General features: G+C 42.3%; 1 protein-coding gene across 1 annotated transcript; it reads left to right on the top strand.

Annotated features, from left to right (window-relative positions):
* The first annotated feature begins 4,519 nt into the window (after window positions 1–4,519).
* On the top strand, window positions 4,520–21,325 carry pfdn1 (prefoldin subunit 1). The gene is given in 4 exon segments (NM_001160698.2): window positions 4,520–4,572; window positions 5,253–5,419; window positions 8,337–8,421; window positions 20,915–21,325. Coding segments are annotated over 4 exon segments (369 nt in total). The 5' UTR covers window positions 4,520–4,539; the 3' UTR covers window positions 20,999–21,325.
* The last annotated feature ends 1,416 nt before the right edge of the window (window positions 21,326–22,741 follow it).

Genomic DNA, 22,741 nt, shown 5'->3' with positions numbered 1-22,741 from the left:
ATGCCCACTCTAGCCCAGCCGTTACGAGGAGCTGGAATGTACCGCACCGGGCTATGCACACACACTGGAGAGACTGTGCGCTCCACCGCATAACACGGTGCCTGCCCGGTAAGCACAGGAAGTTGGCGCAGGTCTCCTACCCCCACCAATACATTTTTGGGGCTGCCTCTCGGGCTTCCATCCACGCTGCCGTGCTGCCTCCTCATTCCGGCGTCTCTCTGCTTTCGCTGCCTCCAGCTCTGCTTTGGGGCGGCGATATTCCCCTGGCTGTGCCCAGGGTCCTTCACCGTCCAGAATCTCCTCCCAAGTCCATGAGTCCTGCGTTCTTTGCCGCTGCTGCTGCTGGCCGTTACCACGCTGCTTGGTCCATTGTTGGTGGGTTATTCTGTCACGATCGTCGTAGTGAGGAGACCAAAGCGCAGCGTGATGTGAATACATCTTTTTAATGAAAGACGAAAAAACACAAAGTACACTAAATAAACAAAATAACAAGACGACCGTGACCGCTATCAAAACTGAGTGCAAACATGCAACATCACATAGACAATAACCCACGAAATACCCAAAGAAGATGGCTGCCTGATATGGTTCCCAATCAGAGACAACGATAAACAGCTGCCTCTAATTGAGAACCAATCTAGGCAACCATAGACATACATAAACACCTAGATGGTAAACAACCACATAAACCTACAAAACCCCTAGACAGTAGAAAACACATACATCACCCATGTCACACCCTGACCTAACCAAAATATATAAAGAAAGCAAAGAATACTCAGGTCAGGGCGTGACAACGGCTGCCTCTCTCCTGCATGAAGTTATCACATGCAACAAACCCTCTAGACCAGGGATGGGCAACTTTGATGGGGTGGGGGCCACAAAAAATGCTGAACTCATCATGAGGGACCGCAGTGGCTCTTGGGTCTGTGTAATGACATCCATACCTACTCATGCAGTCAGAGCAAAACATTTTAGCGGCCCCCCTCTTGACAGCGGAGTAAAAAATAAATAAATACTGCAATATGTTACTTTTTGGCTCATTCTCATTGAAAGCAAGTATAAAAAGCGGTAGATCTGTTCTATGTGTGCTATTTCTATGCTGCCTGTGCTTAAAGAAAGAAATCCACCCAAAAATGAACTTTTGTTATTTGTTTAATTTGTTCATTGTTGGCATAATCCCTATTTTTTTTGCTTGTCAGCGATCATGTTTTCAAGATATGTAATGTTCAAAATACAGAAATCATCCCTGTATGATGCAAAACGCAGCATAATATGATGCAAAATACATCATAAGGGTATCCTTTCTGTATCTGACAGTCATGACCATTGTAATGGCCATCAGGTCAGTGTGCCTCAGTGCCTGTTTCTGTCTTTGAGAAGGTTTGAGATGTTTCAGGATCACCAACTCTGTGCACCTGTCCTGTCCACGAATGGCACATATTTACAGTATTTATCCATAGTTATATCAGGTATCATAAGCAAGGTGAATACAACTTTGACAATGAGGAGAGGGTCAAACTGAAGGCCGATGCACATCCCTGAGAATCTGGTGACAGTGTCTTTCAATTACACAATGATAATGGCCTGATAGACTTTACGTCAGGGGTGTCAAACTTATTTTGCCCCGGAGGCCGTGAATCAAATCAAATCAAATGTTATTGATCACATACACATATTTGAGAGATGCTATTGTGGGTGTAGCGAAATGATTATGTTCATAGCTCCAACTGTGCAGTAATATCTAACAACACAGGCAAATCTAAAAATCAAAATAATGGAATTAATACAAATAAAAAAAATCAGGTTTTTAGACATTTTTGCAAACTTATCACAAATAAAAACTGATATCACATTTACTTAAGTATTCAGACCCTTTACTCAGTACTTTGTTGAAGCACCTTTGGTAGTGATTACAGCATCAAGTCTTCTTGGGTATGACGCTACAAGCTTGGCACATCTGTATTTGGGGAGTTTCTCCCATTCTTCTCTGCAGATCCTCTCCTACTGCAGCCCTCATCCTCCACATACAACACCTGTTCTGCCAGTCACATTCTGTTAAAGGTCCCCAAAGCACACACATCCCTGTGTCGCTATTCTTTTCAGTTCACTGCAGCTAGCGACTGGAACGAGCTGCAAAAAACACTCAAATTGGACAGTTTTATCTCCATCTCTTCATTCAAAGACTCAGTGATGGACACTCTTACTGACAGTTGTGGCTGTGAAGAGGGCACGACAATGCATGTTCACCCTCAGGAGACTGAAAAGATTTGGCATGGGTCCTCAGATCTACAGAGGGTAGTGCGTACGGCCCAGTACATCACTGGGGCCAAGCTTCCTGCCATCCAGGACCTCTATACCAGGCAGTGTCAGAGGAAAGCCCTAAAAATTGCCAAAGACTCCAGCAGTCATAGACTGTTCTCTCTACTACTGCACGGCAAGCAGTACCAGTGCACCAAGTCTAGGTCCAAAAGGCTTCTAAACAGCTTGAACCCCCTAGCCATAAGACTACTGAACAGTTTATCAAATGGCTACCTATACTAGCTGCTGTAGCTGCTGCTACACTCTGTTTATTATCTATGCATAGTCACTTTACCTCTACCTACATGTAGTCAAAAGTTTGGACACACCTACTCATTCAAAGGTTTTTCTTTATGTTTACTATTTTCTACATTGTCGAATAATAGTGAAGACATCAAAACTATGAAATAACACATGGAAGTTTTAAACAAATCCAAATATAATTTATATTTGAGATTCTTCAAAGTAGTCACCCTTTGCCTTGGAGACAGCTTTGCACACTCTTGGCATTCTCTCAACCAGCTTTACCTGGAATGCTTTTCCAATAATCTTGAAAGAGTTCCCACATATACTGAGCACTTGTTGGCTGCTTTTCCTTCACTCTGCCATCTCTTTTTCTACAATGTAGAAAATAGTAAAACTAAAGAAAAACCCTTGAATGAGTAGGTGTGTACAAACTTTTGACTGGTACTGTACATAGTAACTCGACTAACCTGTGCCTCCGCACATTGACTCTGTACCGGTACCCCCTGTATATAGCCTCGTTACTGTTATTTTGTTGTTGCTCTTGAGTTATTTGTTATTTTTCACACACATTCGTCACTGTAAGGCCTACACCTATTGTATTTGACGCATGTGACAAATAACATTTGAAGAGAACACAGTGGCCTCCATCATTCTTAAATGGAAGCAATTTGGATCAACCAAGACTCTTCCTAGAGCTGTCTACACAGCCAAACTGAGCAAGCGGGGGAGAAGGGCCTTGGTCAGGGAGGTACCCAAGAACCTGATGGTCACTCTGACAGAGCTCCAGAGTTCCTCTGTGGAGATGGGAGAACCTTACAGAAGGACAACCATCTCTGCAGCACTCCACTAATCAAGCCTTTATGGAAAAGTGGCCAGGCAGATGCCACTCCTCAGTCAAATGCGCATGACAGCCTGCTTGGAGTTTCACAAAAGGCACCTAAAGGACTCTCGAACAATGAGAAACAAGATTCTTTCTTCTGATGAAACCAAGATTGAACTCTTTAGCCTGAATGCCAAGTGTCACGTCTGTCTGGAGGAAACCTGGCACCATCCCTACGGTGAAGCATGGTGGTGGCAGAATCATACTGTGGGTATGTTTTTCAGCGGCAGGGACTGGGAGACTAGTCAGGATCGAGGGAAAGATTAATGGAGCAAAGTACAGAGAGATCCTTGATGAAACCTGCTCCAGAGCCCTCAGGACCTCAGACTGGGGCAAAGGTTAACCTTCCAACAGGACAACGACCCTAAGCACACAGCCAAGACAAAGGAGTGTCTTCGGGACAAGTCTCTGAATGTCCTTAAGTGGCCCAGCCAGAGCCCGGACTTGAATTCGATCTAACATCTCTAGAGAGACCTGAAAATAGCTGTACAGCGACGCTCCCCATCCAACCTGACTTGAGCTTGAAAGGGTCTACAGAGAAGAATGGGAGAAGCTCCCCAAATTCAGGTGTGCCAAGCTTGTAGCGTCATACCCAAGAAGACTCCAGGCTGTAATCGCTGCCAAAGGTGATTCAACAAAGTACTGAGTAACAAATGTGGAAAAAGTGTTGCACTGTATTTATATTCTGCCTCATCCTAATATTTAAATTTGAATTAATTCCATTATTTTACTTTTTAGATTTGCTTGTATTGTTAGATATTACTGCATAGTTGGAGCAAGGGACATAATAATTTCGCTACATCCACTAAATATGTGTATGTGACCAATAACATTTTATTTGATTCACTACCACCTGTGCCATAAAGGTATAGACCTCAAGGCAGAGGCCATAGTACTCTCACATACAGGGAACATAACGTATTACAGCTTAGATGATGCTGGCAAAATATGACATTATACCAGCCATAATCATTAAACCAAATGTTTTTCAGAAATCCATCTGTCAAAGAAAATGATGCATGGTAAAAGTACGTCTCTGGGCCGGCTGAAGAAGGCAGAAACTGTAAGATACTTTTATGGGCGTGGTTCGTTGTTACGTTCTCGTGTTCAACATGGCGGCCCCCATAGATTTAGAGCTGAAGAAGGTACATCATTTAATCCTCTTTTCATTCTTTCTATCAAATACAATGGTCGAATAAGTTAAGTGTAACAGGGAAATGATTCAACAGTTTACCAAAAATGATGTATGTGTTATTTATAACAAAGCGTTAAGATGTGATTGAGTCATGCTGCATGGCTTGTGCGCTAACGTTAGCTTGCTAGCCAACGTTAGTTTCTGAATTCATGCGCTGTCAGTTAGTTAGCTAGATCGTGGCAGTTGGGTTAGCTATCTAGCAACAGTGTGTAGATACTAGCTATAATAAATATTTGACACGATGAGTCATCACTTACATTTTCATCAGACAATATTAGACCTAGCTAGTCAAACAAAACTAAAACAAGTCGAAGCACAAGTCTGTTATAGCTAGCCTGCTAACTAACGCTAGCTATAATGAGCAGAGATGGTTCCTCAGTGATAGGACAATGGGATAATTTTGACCAGACCTATGTTCACTATTTGCCATCATTTCAAATACTTACTAAAACTCTGCTAGTCTTGAGCTTGCCTATTGCAATAGAAAAGTCCTAAAAGTGTAAACCCCACCCACCGAAGACTGCAGGCAGCCTAAAGCAATTGTTCAAGCGATTTCAAATATGTATTTTAATAGAAACGCAGGTCTGATTTTTGATGTTTGAAATAATGCTGTCATATTTGTTCATGCAGGCCTTTGCAGAGCTGCAATCGAAAATGATTGACACACAACAAAAGGCGAAACTGGCAGATCTTCAGATCGACCAGCTCACTCGCATGAAGAAACATGCCAACCTGACACATGCAGAAATAAAAACCCTACCAGACAACACCCGCATGTATGAAGGAGTAGGACGCATGTGAGTAGTATTCTCTGGCAGTTTACTATTGGATTTCACTAATAGAACACTTCCCATGAAGAAACATAGTCCTTATGTATGTATTCATGTAGCCTATATATGAATTATAACAGATACATATATATGTAACATTTGTTACAGTAACAACATTAAATGTTATATATTTTTATTGTTATTAAACTCACCATGTCTATTTCAAATGGGGACAAGCACTGTTTATGACACAAACTGTTCAAATCACTCTTGATTGTGGAGAGAATTTTACAGGTTAAAAGCTGATTTCCTTCAATTCTACACATTTTGTCATGGGGTGCAAAGAACATTTTGCAGTTTAAAAACATATTTTCTTGCAATTCTAGGGGGCAAGCCCCACAGTTTGGGAACCACTGTTGTAGATGATTGTTCATCTTGTCATATACTCTAATGCAGGGGTTCGCAAACTTTTTTGCCCACAACCCCATTTTCATATCTGAAAATTCTTGCGACCCCAACTAGGCATGAAATTGTCAGCTAGTTATTGTCATGCAAAAGTCCGCCGTCATGCCAAATATACACCATCACCATAAATCCATTATTTTTGAGTCAGTTCTAAAGAAACATGATATAAAGAAAATGTATTTCAGAAAAACAGAATTAGTTTTTTTATATATATATTTTATTTATTTAACATTTATTTAACTAGGCAAGCCAATTATGAACAAATTTGGGCCAATTATGAGCTGCCCTATGAGGCTCCCAATCATGGCCGGTTGTGATACAGCCTGGATTCGAACCAGGGTGTCTGTAGTGATGCCTGAGTTGCAGTGCTAGACCGCTGCACCACTCGGGAGCCCAATGTTATGTTAGTTATCTGGCTATGTTCTGGCTATGTTCATTGCCATAGGTTGGCTAGTTCATTTAGCTGACAAGATATTCTTATCAGTCCCGTGCCATTATTTTATATTATGATTTTATAGTAAGAAGAATATAATTGAACGTAGCTGAATGAAATAGAAATTATATTTTTACCATTATGGAGCGAGTGCGCATATGAAGTGAGTGTAAAAGGGCTAATTTGAAACAGGTCCTTAATGCTAGATTTTGTTATTTGGGAACTTTAGTTGTGAATGATACAAACCTTAGAATGTCTTAGAAATCAAAGCATACACTACATGACCAAAAGTATGTGGACACCTGCTCGTCGAATCTCATTACAAATCATAGTATTTATTATGGAGTTGATCCCCCCTTTGCTGCTATAACAGCCCCCACTCTTCCGGGAAGGCTTTCTACTAGATGTTGGAACATTGCTGCGGGGACTTGCTTCCGTTCAGCCATGAGCATTAGTGAGGTCAGGCACTGATGTTGGGCGATTAGGCCTGGCTTGCAGTCGGCATTCCAATTCATCCCAAAGGTATTTGATGGGGTTGAGATCAGAGCTCTGTGCAGACCAGTTAAGTTCTTCCACACCGATCTGGACAAACCATTTCTCTATTTCTCTATGGACCGTGTTGTGCACACGGGGGCATTGTCATGCTGGAACAGGAAAGGGACTTCCCCAAACAAAGTCTGAAGCACAGAATCGTCTTGAATGTCATTGTATGCGTTGGATAATAATAGTTGACGCAAACTAGGCATCTAGGGTTTTTCCAGTAGGACAATGCTCCATGCCACACAGCCACGTCAATCAAGGTGTGGATGGAGGACCACCAGATCAAGACCCTGTTATGGCCAGCCCAATCTCCAGACCTGAACCCTATTGAAACCTGTGGAATGTGATCAAGAGGAAGATGGATGCAAACAAAGCCGAGCTGCTTGAATTTTTGCGCCAGGAGTGGCATAAAATCACCCAACATCAATGTGAAAGACTGGTGGAGAGCATGCCAAGACACATGAAAGCTGTGATTGAAAATCAGGGTTATTCCACCAAATATTGATTTCTGAACTCTTCCAAAGATCAAGCATTATTAGTATTGTTTTGTTTAAAAATGAATATGAACTTATTTTCTTTGCATTATTCGAGGTCTGACAACACTGCATCTTTTTTGTTATTTTAACCAGTTGTCATTTTCTGCAAATAATTGCTCTAAATGTTAATTTTACCCAAACACATACCTATAAATAGTAAAACCAGAGGAACTGATAATTTTGCAGTGGTCTCTTAATTTTTTCCAGAGCTGTATACTCTGAGTTATCCATGTCAATGCTTAAATCACATTAGAATACCATTATTTTTTTTTAGGTCTTGAATAAAAAAAAAATGTGTGTGTGTGTGTGCGTAATTCCCTTTTAATTGCGCATCTGGGCCTTTTAATTGTGCATCTAGCGAGTGAGAAATGTGCCGGTCTAGCAATGGTTCTGTACAGCTGCTGCTCATTTCATGTCAGTTAGCAAATAACATGGTAGATACAAATTATATACTTACTCATGATATACTTCTGCCAGGTAAGCCTACTTTGCACTTACCATTTAATTTAAAAGGTTTTGGGGAAAGTATTTCTGTTACACACAGAGTGATAGAGAAACTCATGCACCACACAGACAGGCTATATTGCTGGAAATTAATTGGCAGATATTGTATTATGTTTGGCTTTTTACGCCAATAGTGTTTAACCAGGGGTAGGATAATGTCAATGTTCCGTTGTTTAGATAGTAGCCGGGAGCTTGTGGTGTCTGATACTTGTGAGATTTGTTTATGACAGTTTGCAGTAGAAAACATGAAATATTGCATGTACTTTCTGAGTTTTGGCGAGCTACTCCTATGTGGGCTGCGAGCTACTGGTAGCTTGCGATTGACCTGTTGGAGACCCCTGCTCTATGCTAAAAGAGTCCGTCATTGAAACAAACCAGACCCTAGTCTCTGCTGTTGCCTAGGGTTAGGTTTTTGAGACACCTCACACACTGACTTCATGCTCTCCTCTGTCTCTCGCTCTCTCAGGTTCATCTTGCAGTCTAAAGAAGATATCAACACACAGCTGACTTACAAACAGAAGACAGCAGATGAGAAAATTAAGGAGCTTGAGGTATGCAGTAATATTGGCGTAGATTTTTTAATTTTTAAAATGTTAATTTAAAATTTAACTAGGCAAGTCAGTTAAGAACAAAATCTTATTTACAATCAGCTCGGGGATTTGATCCACGAACCTTTCAGTTACTGGCCCAACGTTCTAACCACTAGGCTACCTGCCGCCTATGTGTGCACAGATCCAGACACTTTTGAATATTTCAAAGGTTTAGTCCTCGATATCTCTCCCACTTAGCTTAAGACTTCCTGTAGATCAGTGTTGGGATCGATTCACTTTTACATTCCCTCAGTAAAGGAAGTGAATTGAAATGCAACTCATGAATTGAATTTCCAGTCACTTTCTGAAATGACCCAAACCCTACTGTAGATGTTGTAGTCAATACACTGTGTGCCCTAAAACCAGTTATTGCATTCCTTCCACAGCCGCTCTTTTTAAAAATCAGAAACAGATGTTTGTTTTCCCTCTGCAGTCTCCAATATAACCTGTATCATTTTCTGTACCATGTATGCTATTCATATTTGAGGCCAAATGAATGATGGCTTAAGGGCATTTTTATATTGGGTTGAAACGGATATCTGAAAAAACAGGCATCTCATGCCTGCCAAATACAAATGGTGCAAATAATATATTATTCACTTCTAAACTATACAAATGTGTTCTTCCCTTATGAAGTCGGTGGCTGTGTGAATGGCCCTGTGTCTATTTTCGAGGCAACTTGACACTGGGTTATCAGGCCATGGCGGAAGTGACTGAGAGAACCACCTCTTTAGCGCAGCAAGCATGGAATTCTCTCCCCTATGTGTTTAGATATAGAAAGTGACAGAGAGACCCCAACAACTAGTGTCAAAGACCTTGATTGAACCTGTGGCGTGAGATGTATCATGTCAGAATGACTTTCCAGCCTGACCTGTCAAGAACATGGCCCAATGGGGACAAAACTCCCATACACCACAGGAAATATTGGTCACAAAGAATGTCGTCCGCTGGATCTTTTCTTATTTTTAAACTAATGTTTCACACTGGTCTTTTGTCTGCATTCGATCAGAAGAGCAGTTCCTAGTTTCGTCCTTGTGGAAACGAGCATTGTGTTCAGTGGGATATCCCTTTGTTATATCAATCAGCAGTTGGTTTGAATCAATAGGCACCTTTCCACTGTTCAATGTAACATAAGTGCAAAGTTGAGTATAACTGTATATTTCAGGGAAGGGATGTTGTCAGGTGCTCCATTGGGCCTTGTGTATCAAAGGGAGCTACTGCGGTTGTGTTCTATGCAAACAAAGGGAAGTCTAACTTCTGTGGTGACCTGGGTGGTCCTGTTCGAAACAATTGAGCCAAAGAAATGTTTTGGTATGCTTCCCCAGATTTGTGCTTCGACACAACCCTGTCTCGGAGCTATATGGACAATTCCTTTGACCTCGTGGCTTGGTTTTTGCTCTGACATGCACTGTCAACTGTGGGACCTTATATAGACAGGTGTGTGCCTTTCCAAATCATGTCCAATCAAGTTGTAGAAACATCAAGGATGATCAATGGAAACAGGATGCGCCTGAGCTCAATTTTGAGTGTCATAGCAAAGTGTCTGAATACTTATGTAAATAAGGTGTTTCATTTTTAAAACAATTTTATACCTTTGCAAACATTTCTAAAAACCTGTATTTGCTTTGTCATTATTGGATACTATGTGTAGATTGATGGGACATTGTATATAATTTAATCCGTTTTAGAATAAGGTTGTAACGCAGCAAGATGGGAAAAAGTCAACCGGTCTTAATACTTTCCAAATGCACTGTATTTAGGCTTGCCATAACAAAGGGGTTAAATACTTATTGACTCAAGACATTTCAGATTTTCATTTTTAATTAGTTTGTAAACATGTGAATACTTTCTGAAAGCTCTGTATGTGTGGTTTCTGGCCTTGGGTCTGAATGTGGCCTTGTCCAGTGGTGTGGTGTAATCCCAGACAAGCCCATGACATCACCCTGGTCACCTCTAAGTCTCGTGGCTCTGGAGCGACGCCCAGGGTTCCCCTCTTACGGGACAGGATTGTGGTCATAGCCTCACTCACTCGTAATCAAACTGGCATGTCAGACAGATGTTATTTTCTTTTTTTTTGCCAACTAATGCCTCCCAGCCATTTTCTGTTTCATTAGTCTGTGCTGTTTCCCATGGTTACTGTATGGCTAGTGCTACAAAAACAAATGGCTTGTCAGCTGAAAGACTGCAAATAGCAGACCACATTTATGTTTTTGAACTTTTGGAGAGTCTTCTTTGTTCTATATGCGTGGTGGGTTTGTTGCCAAAAACAAGACTGCTCGCTGTTTGTAAAGGCTAACTGCTTCCTACCGTCAGTGAATGACTCCTATCTCAGACCCTGAGTCACTTTACTCTTTGGGATGTCATTTCATTTTTTAATTAATTTAAATGTTTTAACCTTTTTATTTAACGAAGCAAGTCACTTAAGAACAAATTCTTATTTACAATGACGGCCAACGTTGGGCCAATTGTTCGCTGCCCTATGGGACTCCAAATCACAGCCGGTTGTGATACAGCCTGGATTCGAACCAGGGTGTCTGTCGTGACGCCTCTAGCACTGAGATGCAGAGCTTTAGACCGCTGTGCCACTCGGGAGCCCAGGGTTCCCACCAATGGACCCATTCACACTGTATTTAGATCCAGCCTGGAAGTTCTCTCGTGTCTGTGCATGAACTCATCTCGGAGGGGTTCCACTGGTAATTTATGAGGTGTACATGATGTCATCAGTATTCCAGTGGGCCTGCTTCCCCTCGTGATACCCAGGTATGTGTGATGACTGCAGTAACAATGACGTTAATGAGGCACTGCTTTGGCCACTGTACAGACTGTCATTGTACTTAATCTGTGGTGGGTGATGACATGTCTTTTAAACAACTGTCAGCGCCCTCTGTTATAGTTCTTCTCTTTTTCAACGGGTTATTAAGGGGTGATTTATTATTATTACCCCTGGGGTTTGGGAGGATGGGTAGATGTTGGTTACATAGCCATTTAACACTTCAGCAGCAACCTCATGTTGTTCAAAGAACCAATGTGATTTGCATCCATATATGAAATGGAAATGTTTGTTTTGGGGTCATTCCATTTGATTTCAATCACTTTTTGACCGCACCCATACTTCAACCCATATTTGCACATGGTTGAAGTGGTCCTGAAAACTAACTTTTTAGACCTGAATGCCAAAATATTCAGGAGATAGAGGGGCTCAAAGTTGACTCGTTTTGCATACTCTACCATCCATTTCTTCATCACTGGAAAAGACAAACGGTTGAGTTTTATATAGTTTAAAAGCTTACAAACAGAGTTGGCAAACTCTTGTATAGTTTCTTGAAAACAATTTGTTAAAATCAAATTCTGAAACTTTTTTTTTTAAACCTTCAATGTAATTTCTTTTCATTTACGCATATGTTGTAGCTTAGACCTTATTTTACATCATCTGAGGTGTTTGTGTTGTGCCCGCCACCAGTTGAGACACAACATGCTCTTGAAAACAGCGTGGGTGCCATGTTTTGGCTGATAAATGTATTAAAATGGGAATGAAATAGAAATTAACTGGCAACACATAGATGGTTGGAGGTCCACACATCAGAGAATGTTGACTTGAACGAGAATATCAGTTTTAAATTATACTGTCAATCATCCATAGGAAACCTATTGAAATCATAATAACACCGATAGTAGAACAGACATTCAATGGTGGGTGGACCAGTGGCAATCTGTGGAACTATTTGGAAGTTTCAATTTCAATGATGTGCCAGCTAAATTGCAGTGGTCTGAAGGGATATGTCCATTGTATGAAATCTATTTCTACGATTTGAAATGACACCCAGTCTGTATTCAAGAGTATGCTGTGTCTCAACCAATGGCAGGCACAACACAAACACCTCGGATGGTGTAAAATGGGGACTAATCTACACCCTAAGAATTGTGAGAAAAAATAAATAATTTTAAAGGAAAAAAAGAGAGCTTTTAAATTATAAAACTACTTTTACCATGAGCAAATATGTATGACATTTTTGTTCGAATCAAAAGGGGTACCATCAAAGTGATTAAAATCAAATAGAATGCCTTCGGAAAGTATTCATACCCTTTGACCTATTCCACATTTTGTTAATAGCCTAAATTCAATTTTTTATTAAATTAAGACCTAATGTTTTTTTTATTTTTTTACTCCTTTTTCTCTCCAATTTCGTGGTATCCAATTGGTAGTTAGTCTTGTCTCATCGCTGCAACTCCCGTACGGACTCGAGAGAGGTGAAGGTCGAGAGCTGTGCGTCCTCCGAAACATGACCCGGCCAAGCTGCACTGCTTCTTGACACAATGCCTGCTTAACTCGGAAGCCAGCCGCACCAATGTGTCGGAGAAAACATCGTACACCTGGCGACCGTGTCACACCTTTGGCGGCGATTACAGCTTTGAGTCAACTTGGGTATCAGATTTGCACATCTAGATTTGGGGATTTTCTCCCATTCTTCCTTGCAGATTTTCTCAAGCTCTGTTAAGCAATCAAGTCTTTCCACAGATTTTCAATAAACCCTAAGGAAAAATAGTACTGCCAATAAAATAACAATAACAAGGCTGCATACAAGGGGTACCGGTACCGAGTCAATGTGTAGGGATACGGGTTAGTTGATGTAATTGAGGTAATATGTACATGTAGGTAGGGGGTATAGTGACTGCATAGATAATTAAACAGTAGTAGCAGCAGCAGCGTGTGTGAAGGAACCTGTGTGGCAACAATATGCGTGTGTGTGTTGGAGTGTCAGTATGTGTGAGTGTGTGGTTAGAGTCCAGTGAGTGTACATCGAGTCAGTACAATACATAATTATAAAATAAGGGGTACTTGGGAACATAAAACTTCACCCCAGCACGTCATTTGCACTCTGAAGCAGGTTCTCATCAAGGATTTGCCTGTGTTCAGCTCCATTCATTGTTCCCTCTATCCTTATTAGTCTCCCAGTCCCTGCCGATGAAAAGCATATTTATATTCTGCCTCAGCTTTATGCCTCATCACAATTATATCTCGGAGCTCTACAGACAGTTCCTTGGCATAGTTTCTGCTCTGACATGCACTGTCAACTGTGGGGACCTTATATAGACAGGTGTGTTTCTTTCTAAACAATTTCCAAACGATTTAATTGGCCACAGGTGGACTCCAAGTTGTAGTGACATTTTCAAGGATGATCCAAGGAAATTGGATGCGCCTGAGCTCAATTTGGAGTTTCATAGATAAGGGGTGTGAATACTTATGTAAACGATATCAAATAAAAATGTATTTGTCACATGCGCTGAATACAACAGATCGTAGACCTTACCGAGAAATGCTTACTTACAAGCCCTTAACCAACAATGCAGATCAAGAAATGGAGTTTACTAAATAAAGGAAAAAAGTAACACAAAACAACAATAACGAGGGTATGTACTAGAGGTCGATTAATTAGGGCCAATTTCATGTTTTCATAACAATCGGAAATCTGTATTTTCGGACACCGATTTGGCCTATTTATTTATTTTATTATTATTCTTATTATTTCTTTTACACCTTTATTTCATCTTTATTTAACTAGGCAAGTCAGTTAGGAACGCATTCTTATTTTCAATGACAGCCTAGGAATGTTGTGTTAACTGCCTCGTTCAGGGGCAGAACGACAGATTTTCACCTTGTCGGCTCGGGGGATCCAATCTTGCAACCTTACAGTTAACTAGTCCAACGCTATAACCACCTGCCTCTTTGCACTCCACAAGGAGACTGCCTGTTACGCGAATGCAGTAAGCCAAGTTAAGTTGCTAGCTAGCATTAAACTTATCTTATAAAAAACAATCATTATCACTAGTTAACTACACATGGTTGATGATATTACTAGTTTATCTAGCGTGTCCTGCGTTGCATATAATTTGACTGCGCATACAAGTATCTGACTGAGCGGTGGTAGGCAGCAGCAGGCTCATAAGCGTTCATTCAAACAGCACTTTAGTGCGTTTTGTCAGTAGCTCTTTGCAATGCTTAAAGCATTGTGCTGTTTATGACTGACTTCAAGCCTATCAACTCCCGAGATGAGGCTGGTGTAACCGAGGTGAAATGGCTAGCTAGTTAGCGGGGTGCACACTAATAGCGTTTCAAACGTCACTCGCTCTGAGACTTGGAGTGATTGTTCCCCTTGCTCTGCATGGGTAACGCTGCTTCGAGGGTGGCTGTTGTCATTGTGTTCCTGGTTCGAGCCCAGGTAGCGGCGAGGAGAGGGACGGAAGCTATACTGTTACACTGGCAATACTAAAGTGCCTTTAAGAACATACATTTAAAAAATTGTCAGATTTAATCGTTATCGGCTTTTTTGGTCCTCCAATAATCGGTATCGGCGTTGAAAAATCATAATCGGTTGACCTCTATGTACAGTGGCTACCGGTACCGAGTCAATGTGCAGAGGGGTACAGGTTACTCGAGGACATTTGTACATGTAGGTAGCGGTGAAGTGACTGCATAGATAATAAACAGTGAGTAGCAGCAGTGTAAAAGAAAAATGGGGGGGCAATGTAAATAGTCCAAGTGGCTGTTTGATTGTTCATCAGTCTTATGGCTTGAAATTGAAGGAGCCTTTTGGAGCTGGACTTGGCGCTCTGGTACCGCTTGCCGTGCAATAGCAGAGAGAACAGTCTATGACTTGAGTGACTGGAGTCTTTGACAACTTTTTGGACCTTCCTCAGACATCGTCTAGTATATAGGTCCTTGATGGCAGGAAGCTTGGCCCCAGTGATGTACTGGGCCGTACGCACTACCTTCTGTTGCGCCTTGTGGTCAGATGCCATGCAGTTGCCATACCAGGCGGTGATGCAATCGGTCAGGATGCTCTCAATGGTGCAGCTGTAGAACTTTTTGAGAATCTGGGGACCCATGCCAAATCCTTTCAGTCTCCTGGGGGGGGAGGAGGTGTTGTCGTGCCCTCTTCATGACTATATTGGTGTGTTTGGACTCTGATAGTTTGTTGGTGATGTGGACACCAAGGAACTTGAAACTCTCGACCTGCTCCACTTCAGCCCCATTGATGTTAATGGGGGCCTGTTTGGCCCTCCTTTTCCTGTAGTCCACGATCAGCTTCTTTTGTCTTGCTCATATTGATGGAGAGATTGTTGTCCTGGCACCACACTGCCAGGTCTCTGACCACCTCCCTATAGGCTGTATCATCATTGTTGGTGATCTGACCTACCACCGTTGTCATCAGCAAACTTGATGATGGTGTTGGAGTCGTGCTTGGCAAGGCAGTCGTGGGTGAACGGTGTATAGGAGGGGACTAAGCACACACCCCTGAGGGGTCCCCGTGTTGAGGATCAGTGTGTCATGTGTTGCTGCCTACCCTTACCACCACTGTCAGGAAGTCCAGGATCCAGTTGCAGAGGGTGTTTCGTCCCAGGGTCCTAAGCTTAGTGATGCGCTTTGAGGGCACTATGGTATTGAACGCTAAGCTGTAGTCATTGAACAGTTTTCTCACATAGGTGTTCCTTTAGGTGTCCGGGTGTGAAAGGGGAGAGTGGAGTGCGATTGACATTGCATCATCTGTGGATATGTTGTATGCAAATTGAAGTGGGTCTAGGGTTTCCGGGATGATGGTGTTGATTTGAGCCATGACCAGCCTTTGAAAGCACTTCATGGCTACCGACGTGAGTGCTACGGGGCGGTAGTCATTTAGGCAGGTTACCTTCACTTTCTTGGGCACAGGGACTATGGTGGTCTGCTTGAAACATGTAGGTATTACAGACTTGGCCAGGGACAGGTTGAAAATGTCAGTGAAGACACTTGCCAGTTGGTCCGTGCGTGCTTTGAGTACATGTCCTGGTAATAAGTCTGGCCCCGCAGCTTTGTGAATGTTAACCTGTTTAAAGGTCTTGCTCACATCGGCCATGGAGAGCGTAATCACACTGTTGTCCGGAACAGCTGGTCCTCTCATGCATGCTTCAGTGTTGCTTGCCTCGAGCGAGCATAAAAGGCATTTAGCTCGTCTGGTAGGCTCACGTCATTCGGCAGCTCTCTGCTGTGTTTCCCTTTGTTGTCCGTAATAGTTTGCAATCCTTGCAACATCCGACGAGCGTCATTACCAGTGTAGTAGGATTCAATCTTAGTCCTATATTGACGCTTTGCCTGTTTTTATGGTTCGTCTGAGGGCATAGCGGGATTTCTTATAAGCGTCCAGATTAGTGTCCAGCTCCTTGAAGCGGCGGCTTAGCCTTTAGCTCGGTTTGGATGTTGCCTGTAATCCATGGCTTCTGGTTGGGATATGTACTTACGGTCACTGTGGGGATGACGTCGTCGATGCACTCATTGATGAAGCCGGTGACTGAGGTGGTATACTCCTCAATGCCATTGGATGAATCCCGGAAACATATTCCAGTCCTGTAGCGTAGCATCCCCGTCATCTGACCACTTCCGTATTGAGCGAGTCACTGGTACTTCCTTCTTTAGTTTTTGTTATGGTCAGATTTGCCAAATGGAGGGCAAGGGAGAGCTTTGTTGTTGTCTCTGTGTGTGGAGTAAAGGTGGTCTAAAGTTTTTTTCCCCCTCTGGTTGCACATTTAACATGCTGGTAGAAATGAGGTTAAACGGATTTAAGTTTGCCTGCATTAATGTCCCTGATGAGCATTTTCTTGTTTGCTTTTGGCCTTACACAGCTCTTTGAGAGCGGTCCTAGTGCCAGCATCAGTTTGTGGTGGTAAATAGTCGACTAATATAGATGAGAACTCTCTCTGTAGATAGTGTGGTCTACAGTTTATCATGATGTACTCGGCCTCAGGCGAGCAATACCTCGAGACTTCTTTAATATTAGACATCGCACACCAGTTATTGACAAATAGACACGCACCCCTGCCCCTTGTCTTACCAGATGTAGCTGCTCTGTCCTGCTAATGCACGGAAAACCCAGCCAGCTCTATATTATCCATGTCGTCGTTCAGCTACGACTCGGTGAAACATAAAATATTGCAGTTTTTAATGTCCCGTTGGTAGGATAGTCTTGATCGTAGAACATCCAGTTCAGTTTCCAGTGATTGCACGTTGGCCAATAGGACGGATGGTAGATGCAGTTTACCCACTCGCCAACAAGTTCTCACAAGGCACACCGAACTCCGCCCCCTGTATCCCATTCTTATCTATAGGCGAATGATGGGGATTTGGGCGTGGTCTCATGAAAGAAAAATATATGACAGATATTTCTGTATTTCATTTTGAATCAATTTGCAACAATTAAAAAAATATATGTTTTCACTTTGTCATTATGTGGTATTGGGTGAGAGAACAAGTCTATTTAATCCATTTTGAATTCAGGCTGAAACACAACAAAATGTTGACTAGGTCAAGGCGTATGAATACTTTAAGGCACAGTAAATAGGGATATGAGTCATCAGTAAATGTCAAGTAATCATTGGCAGAATTGTTATGTCGACATTTGTTAGAAACTTCGATAACATCAAGCGTGCAACAGCATTTGTTCAGAATAGGCTTCCTCTGCATTTGATGTAGGGACCCGACATGACAACGGGTCTATTTGTTGTTCCGTCTGTGTGCAGTCTTTCTACCTTGCCATTGTTTCCCTGGCTCAAGTCCTCAGAGCTGGTCATCGCATACATGAGGATCCATGCACTGTACAACAAGACTGACATAAATGCAAGAGGACCAGCATTGATTCCATAAGCTCAACATTAGATGAGGGTATATTGACTCCATGACACTGCCTGTTTGAGGTCAATAGGGCGTCCCTAATAATTCTTGTTTAATGGGATGGCCCCTTGGGCTTCGTCACTCGGCTACGTTAGTTTTTCACCGTAACATAAATCTGTGAATAAACAAAAGGCTCAACTTTTCCTGCATTCCACACTGGTGAGAGGGCACATATGTTGCCTTAGATATGGGTCTTAACATGTTTTGACAAGGAACATTATACACGCTACAGTGCATTCGGAAAGTATTCATACCCCTCAACTTTTTCCATATTTTGTTACAACCTTATTCTAAAATTGATTAAATAGATTTTCTTCCATCATCGATCTACAAAATACCCTATAATGACAAAGCAAAAATGTTGGAGTGTCCCCCATTCTTCTCTGCAGATCCTCTCAAGCTCTGCCAGGTTGGATGGGGAGCATCGCTGCACAGTTATTTTCAGGTCTCTCCAGAGATGTTTGATAGACAAGCCTAAGATTGCCAAGCGTCGGCTGGAGTGGTGTAAAGCTCGCTGCCTTTGGACTCTGGAGCAGTGGAAATGTCCTCTGGAGTGATGAATCGCGCTTCACCATCTGGCAGTCCGACAGACAAATCTGGGTTTGGCAGATGCCAGGAGAACACTACCTGCCCCAATGCATAGTGCCAAATGTAAAGTTTGGTGGAGGAGGGATAATGATCTAGGGCTGTTTTTCATGGTCCGGGCACCTTAGTTTGGGTGAAGGGAATTATCTGGATGTCTGCATAAATTGGTCATCAAATTTGATCTGATCTTCATCTAAGTCGCAACAATAGACAGACAGTGTGCTTAAACGAATAAAACACAAATTATTGTATTTTCTTGTCTATATTGAATACATCATTTTAACACTCACAGTATAGGTTGGAAAAGGCTAATCCAAAACTTGATTGGAGTCAGGAGTCAGCTAACCTGGAGTTCAATCAATGAGATGAGATTAGAGATGTTGGTTAAAGCTGCCTTGCCGTATAAAAAAATCTCACAAAATTTGACTTTGCTATTCACAAGAAGTATTGCCGGATGTGAACCATGTCTCAAACAAAAGAGAACTCAGAAGACCTAATATTAAGAATTGTTGACTTACATAAAGCTGGAAAGGGTTACAAAAGTATTTCTAAAAGCCTTGATGTTCATCAGTCCACGGTAAGACAAATTGTCTATAAATGGAGAAAGTTCAGCACTGTTGCTACTCTCCCTAGGAGTGGCCGTCCTGAAAAGATGACTGCAAGAGGACAGAGCAGAATGCTCAATGAGGTTAAGAAGAATCCTAGAGTGTCAGCTAAAGCCTTACAGAAATCTCCGGAACATGCTAAAATCTCTTGACAAGTCTATGATACGTAAAACACTAAACAAGAATGGTGTTCATGGGAGGACACCACGGAAGAAGCCACTGCTGTCCAAAAAAAGCATTGCTGCACGTCAGTTTGCAAAACTGCACGTGGATGTTCCACAGCACTACTGGCAAATATTCTGTGGACAGATTTAACTAAAATTGAGTTGTTTGGAGGGAACACACATGTGTGGAGAATAAAAGGCACAGCACACCAACATCAACCTCATCCCAACTGTAAAGTATGGTGACGGGAGCATCATGGTTTGGGGCTGCCTCAGGGCCTGGACAGCTTGCTATCATTGACGGAAAAATGAATTCCCAAATTTATCAAAACATTTGCAGGAGAATGTTGGGCTATCTGTCCACCAATTGAAGCTCAACAGAAGATGGGTGATGCAACAGGACAATGATCCAAAACGCAGAAGTAAATCAACAGAATGGCTTCACCAGAAGAAAATACGCCCTTCCGACTGAGATGCTGTGGCATGACCCCAAAGAGAGCAGTTCACACCAGACATCCCAAGAATATTGCTGAACTGAAACAATTTTGTAAAGAGGAATGGTCCAAAATTCCTCTGGACCGTCGGATCTGGTCTGATCCGCAACTACAGAAAACATTTGGTTGAGGATCTTGCTGCCAAACGAGGGTCAACCAGTTATTAAATCCAAGGGTTCACCTACTTTTTACAACGTGTGCTATGAATGTTTACATGGTGTGTTAAATGAAGACATGAAAACGTATAATTGTTTGTTTTATTAGTTTAAGGGGGGGGGGGGGGGGGGGGGGGGACCAACTCCACATCAATACCCATGATTTTGGAATGAGATGTTTGACGAGCAGGTTTCCACGTACTTTTGGTCATGCAGTGCACATCCCCCTATTCTCTGTTATAGGCCCATATATTCTGTGGAGCAAGACCGACTGGGTAGGAATAGCACCCGTTGTTATTACTTGACTGACTGTAGGCCTATGCATTCATATTAACAGAAATTATGTGCCTGGTCTATAGCTTTGCGGTGTCAGTGATGTGTATCGAATTGATCCTGAACTATCTGTGAAAGGTGCTGTAAAGTCCCTTTATGGCCACATTCTCCGACTCGCTCACCAGGTGTCCGTGGCACATGTGGCCTTTTCCCTGCAGCATTTAGAACTTCGTGCAGAATACATTTTCATTGAAACTGGTTCCAGGGGTGGATATTTGGATAGTTCTTTGTACAGAACGTTTTAAATGGTATGCCCATCGATTTCACTTGAAATGTATGTAGACATGTTTCCATTTCTTGTGTTCCCCAGTATTGTGAAGACATCTGCCATCTCCAGAAATGAAAAAAGAAAATATCCCTCTGAGGTCATGATGGGTAAATGAGTGGTTGACTGAATCTGTCCTTTTTGTCCTCTCTACAGCAAAAGAAGACGTACCTGGAGCGCACTGTGAAGGATGCTGAGGACAACATCAGAGAAATGCTCATGTCCAGGAGGGCCCAGTGAGATTGAAACACCAATACAAACGCATACTTTCGCTAATTTGTGACTTCCCTCTGATATAATTTGTGTATGTTATAACCAGCTACAGTAAACCTTAATGACTGACCAAGCAGGTGCTGTTCTCCATATGGAATCTGAGGTTTTCTTGCTTCTCTGCCAGTACTGTAACATCTGCCCTGTTACTTAAGTTATACAATCTGAAGGGACTGTATCTTCACATTAAATAATCATCTTGGACTGTGTCTTGCAATGTCATTTTAACTTCTCAACTTTTTTTGTTTGTTACTGCTGCAGTTTGTTGATATGATAATAAAAATGGGTAATGAAACGAGAGGATTGTGCCGTGTTTATTTTAGAGGCTTATTGGCTGCTGGTGTGACTGTTTAATCAGTCAAGGGTAGACTTATTTGATTCCTGTGTGTGTGTGTGTGTTTTTGCATGTGCACGATTGTTTGTTCCTTCCTATATGTCACTGGTTTCCTGTCAGGAGGTTTTGGGCTTCCTGATATCCTGTCTGCTCTCTCTCCATATCTCTCTCCTTGAATTGTCCTCTTGCCCTCCCCTCCCTCTCTTTGACATCACCACCCCACTCTGTATCACTGATTGTGTGTCCGTCTCTGTTGGCAATGTTCTATAACAGAGTAAAAAGTCTCCACCCAAAAAATGCGGTTAAGTGCTTAATTATACTGCACTTTGCTGTATCCATCGTCTTGCTGTGTCTTATTTATTCTAAAAGGTCAAATATCCCGTGATTGGAATGTACAGTCGTGGCCAAAAGTTGAGAATGACACAAATATTAATTTTCACATAGTTGGCTGCCTCAGTTTGTATGATGGCAATTTGCATATACTCCAGAATATGAAGAGTGATCAGATGAATTGCAAAGTCCCTCTTTGCCATGCAAATTAACTGAATCCCCAAAAAATATTTCCACTGCATTTCAGCCCTGCCACAAAAGGACCAGCTGACATGTCAGTGATTCTCTCGTTAACACAGGTGTGAGTGTTGACGAGGACAAGGCTGGAGATCACTCTCTCATGCTGATTGAGTTTGAATAACAGACTGGAAGCTTCAAAAGGAGGGTGGTGCTTGGAATCATTGTTCTTCCACTGTCAACCATGGTTACCTGCAAGGAAACACATGCTGTCATCATTGCTTTGCACAAAAAGGGCTTCATAGGCAAGGATATTGCTGCCAGTAAGATTCCACCTAAATCAACCATTTATCAGATCATCAAGAACTTCAAGGAGAGCGGTTCAGTTGTTGTGAAGAAGGCTTCAGGGCGCCCAAGAAAGTCCAGCAAGCGCCAGGACTTTCTCCTAAAGTTGATTCAGCTGTGGGATTGGGGCACCACCAGTACAGAGCTTGCTCAGGAATGGCAGCAGGCAGGTGTGAGTGCATCTGCACGCACAGTGAGGTGAAGATGTTTGGAGGATGGCCTGGTGTCAAGAAGGGCAGCAAAGAAGCCACTTCTCTCCAGGAAAAACATCAGGGACAGACTGATATTCTGCAAAAGGTGCAGGGATTGGACTGCTGAGGACTGGGGTAAAGTAATTTCCTGAATCCCCTTTCCGATTGTTTGGGGCATCTGGAAAAAAGCTTGTCCGGAGAAGACAAGGTGAGCGCGACCATCAGCCCTGTGTCATGCCAACAGTAAAGCATCCTGAGACCATTCATGTGTGGGGTTGCTTCTCAGCCAAGAGAGTGGGCTCACTCACAATTTTGCCTAAGAACACAGCCATGAAT

The sequence above is a fragment of the Oncorhynchus mykiss genome, chromosome 12, assembly GCF_013265735.2.
Source record: "Oncorhynchus mykiss isolate Arlee chromosome 12, USDA_OmykA_1.1, whole genome shotgun sequence".
NCBI classification, from domain to species: Eukaryota; Metazoa; Chordata; class Actinopteri; order Salmoniformes; family Salmonidae; genus Oncorhynchus; species Oncorhynchus mykiss.
Note: the sequence above shows the minus strand (reverse complement) of the source record. Positions and strands in the feature narration are given on the sequence as shown.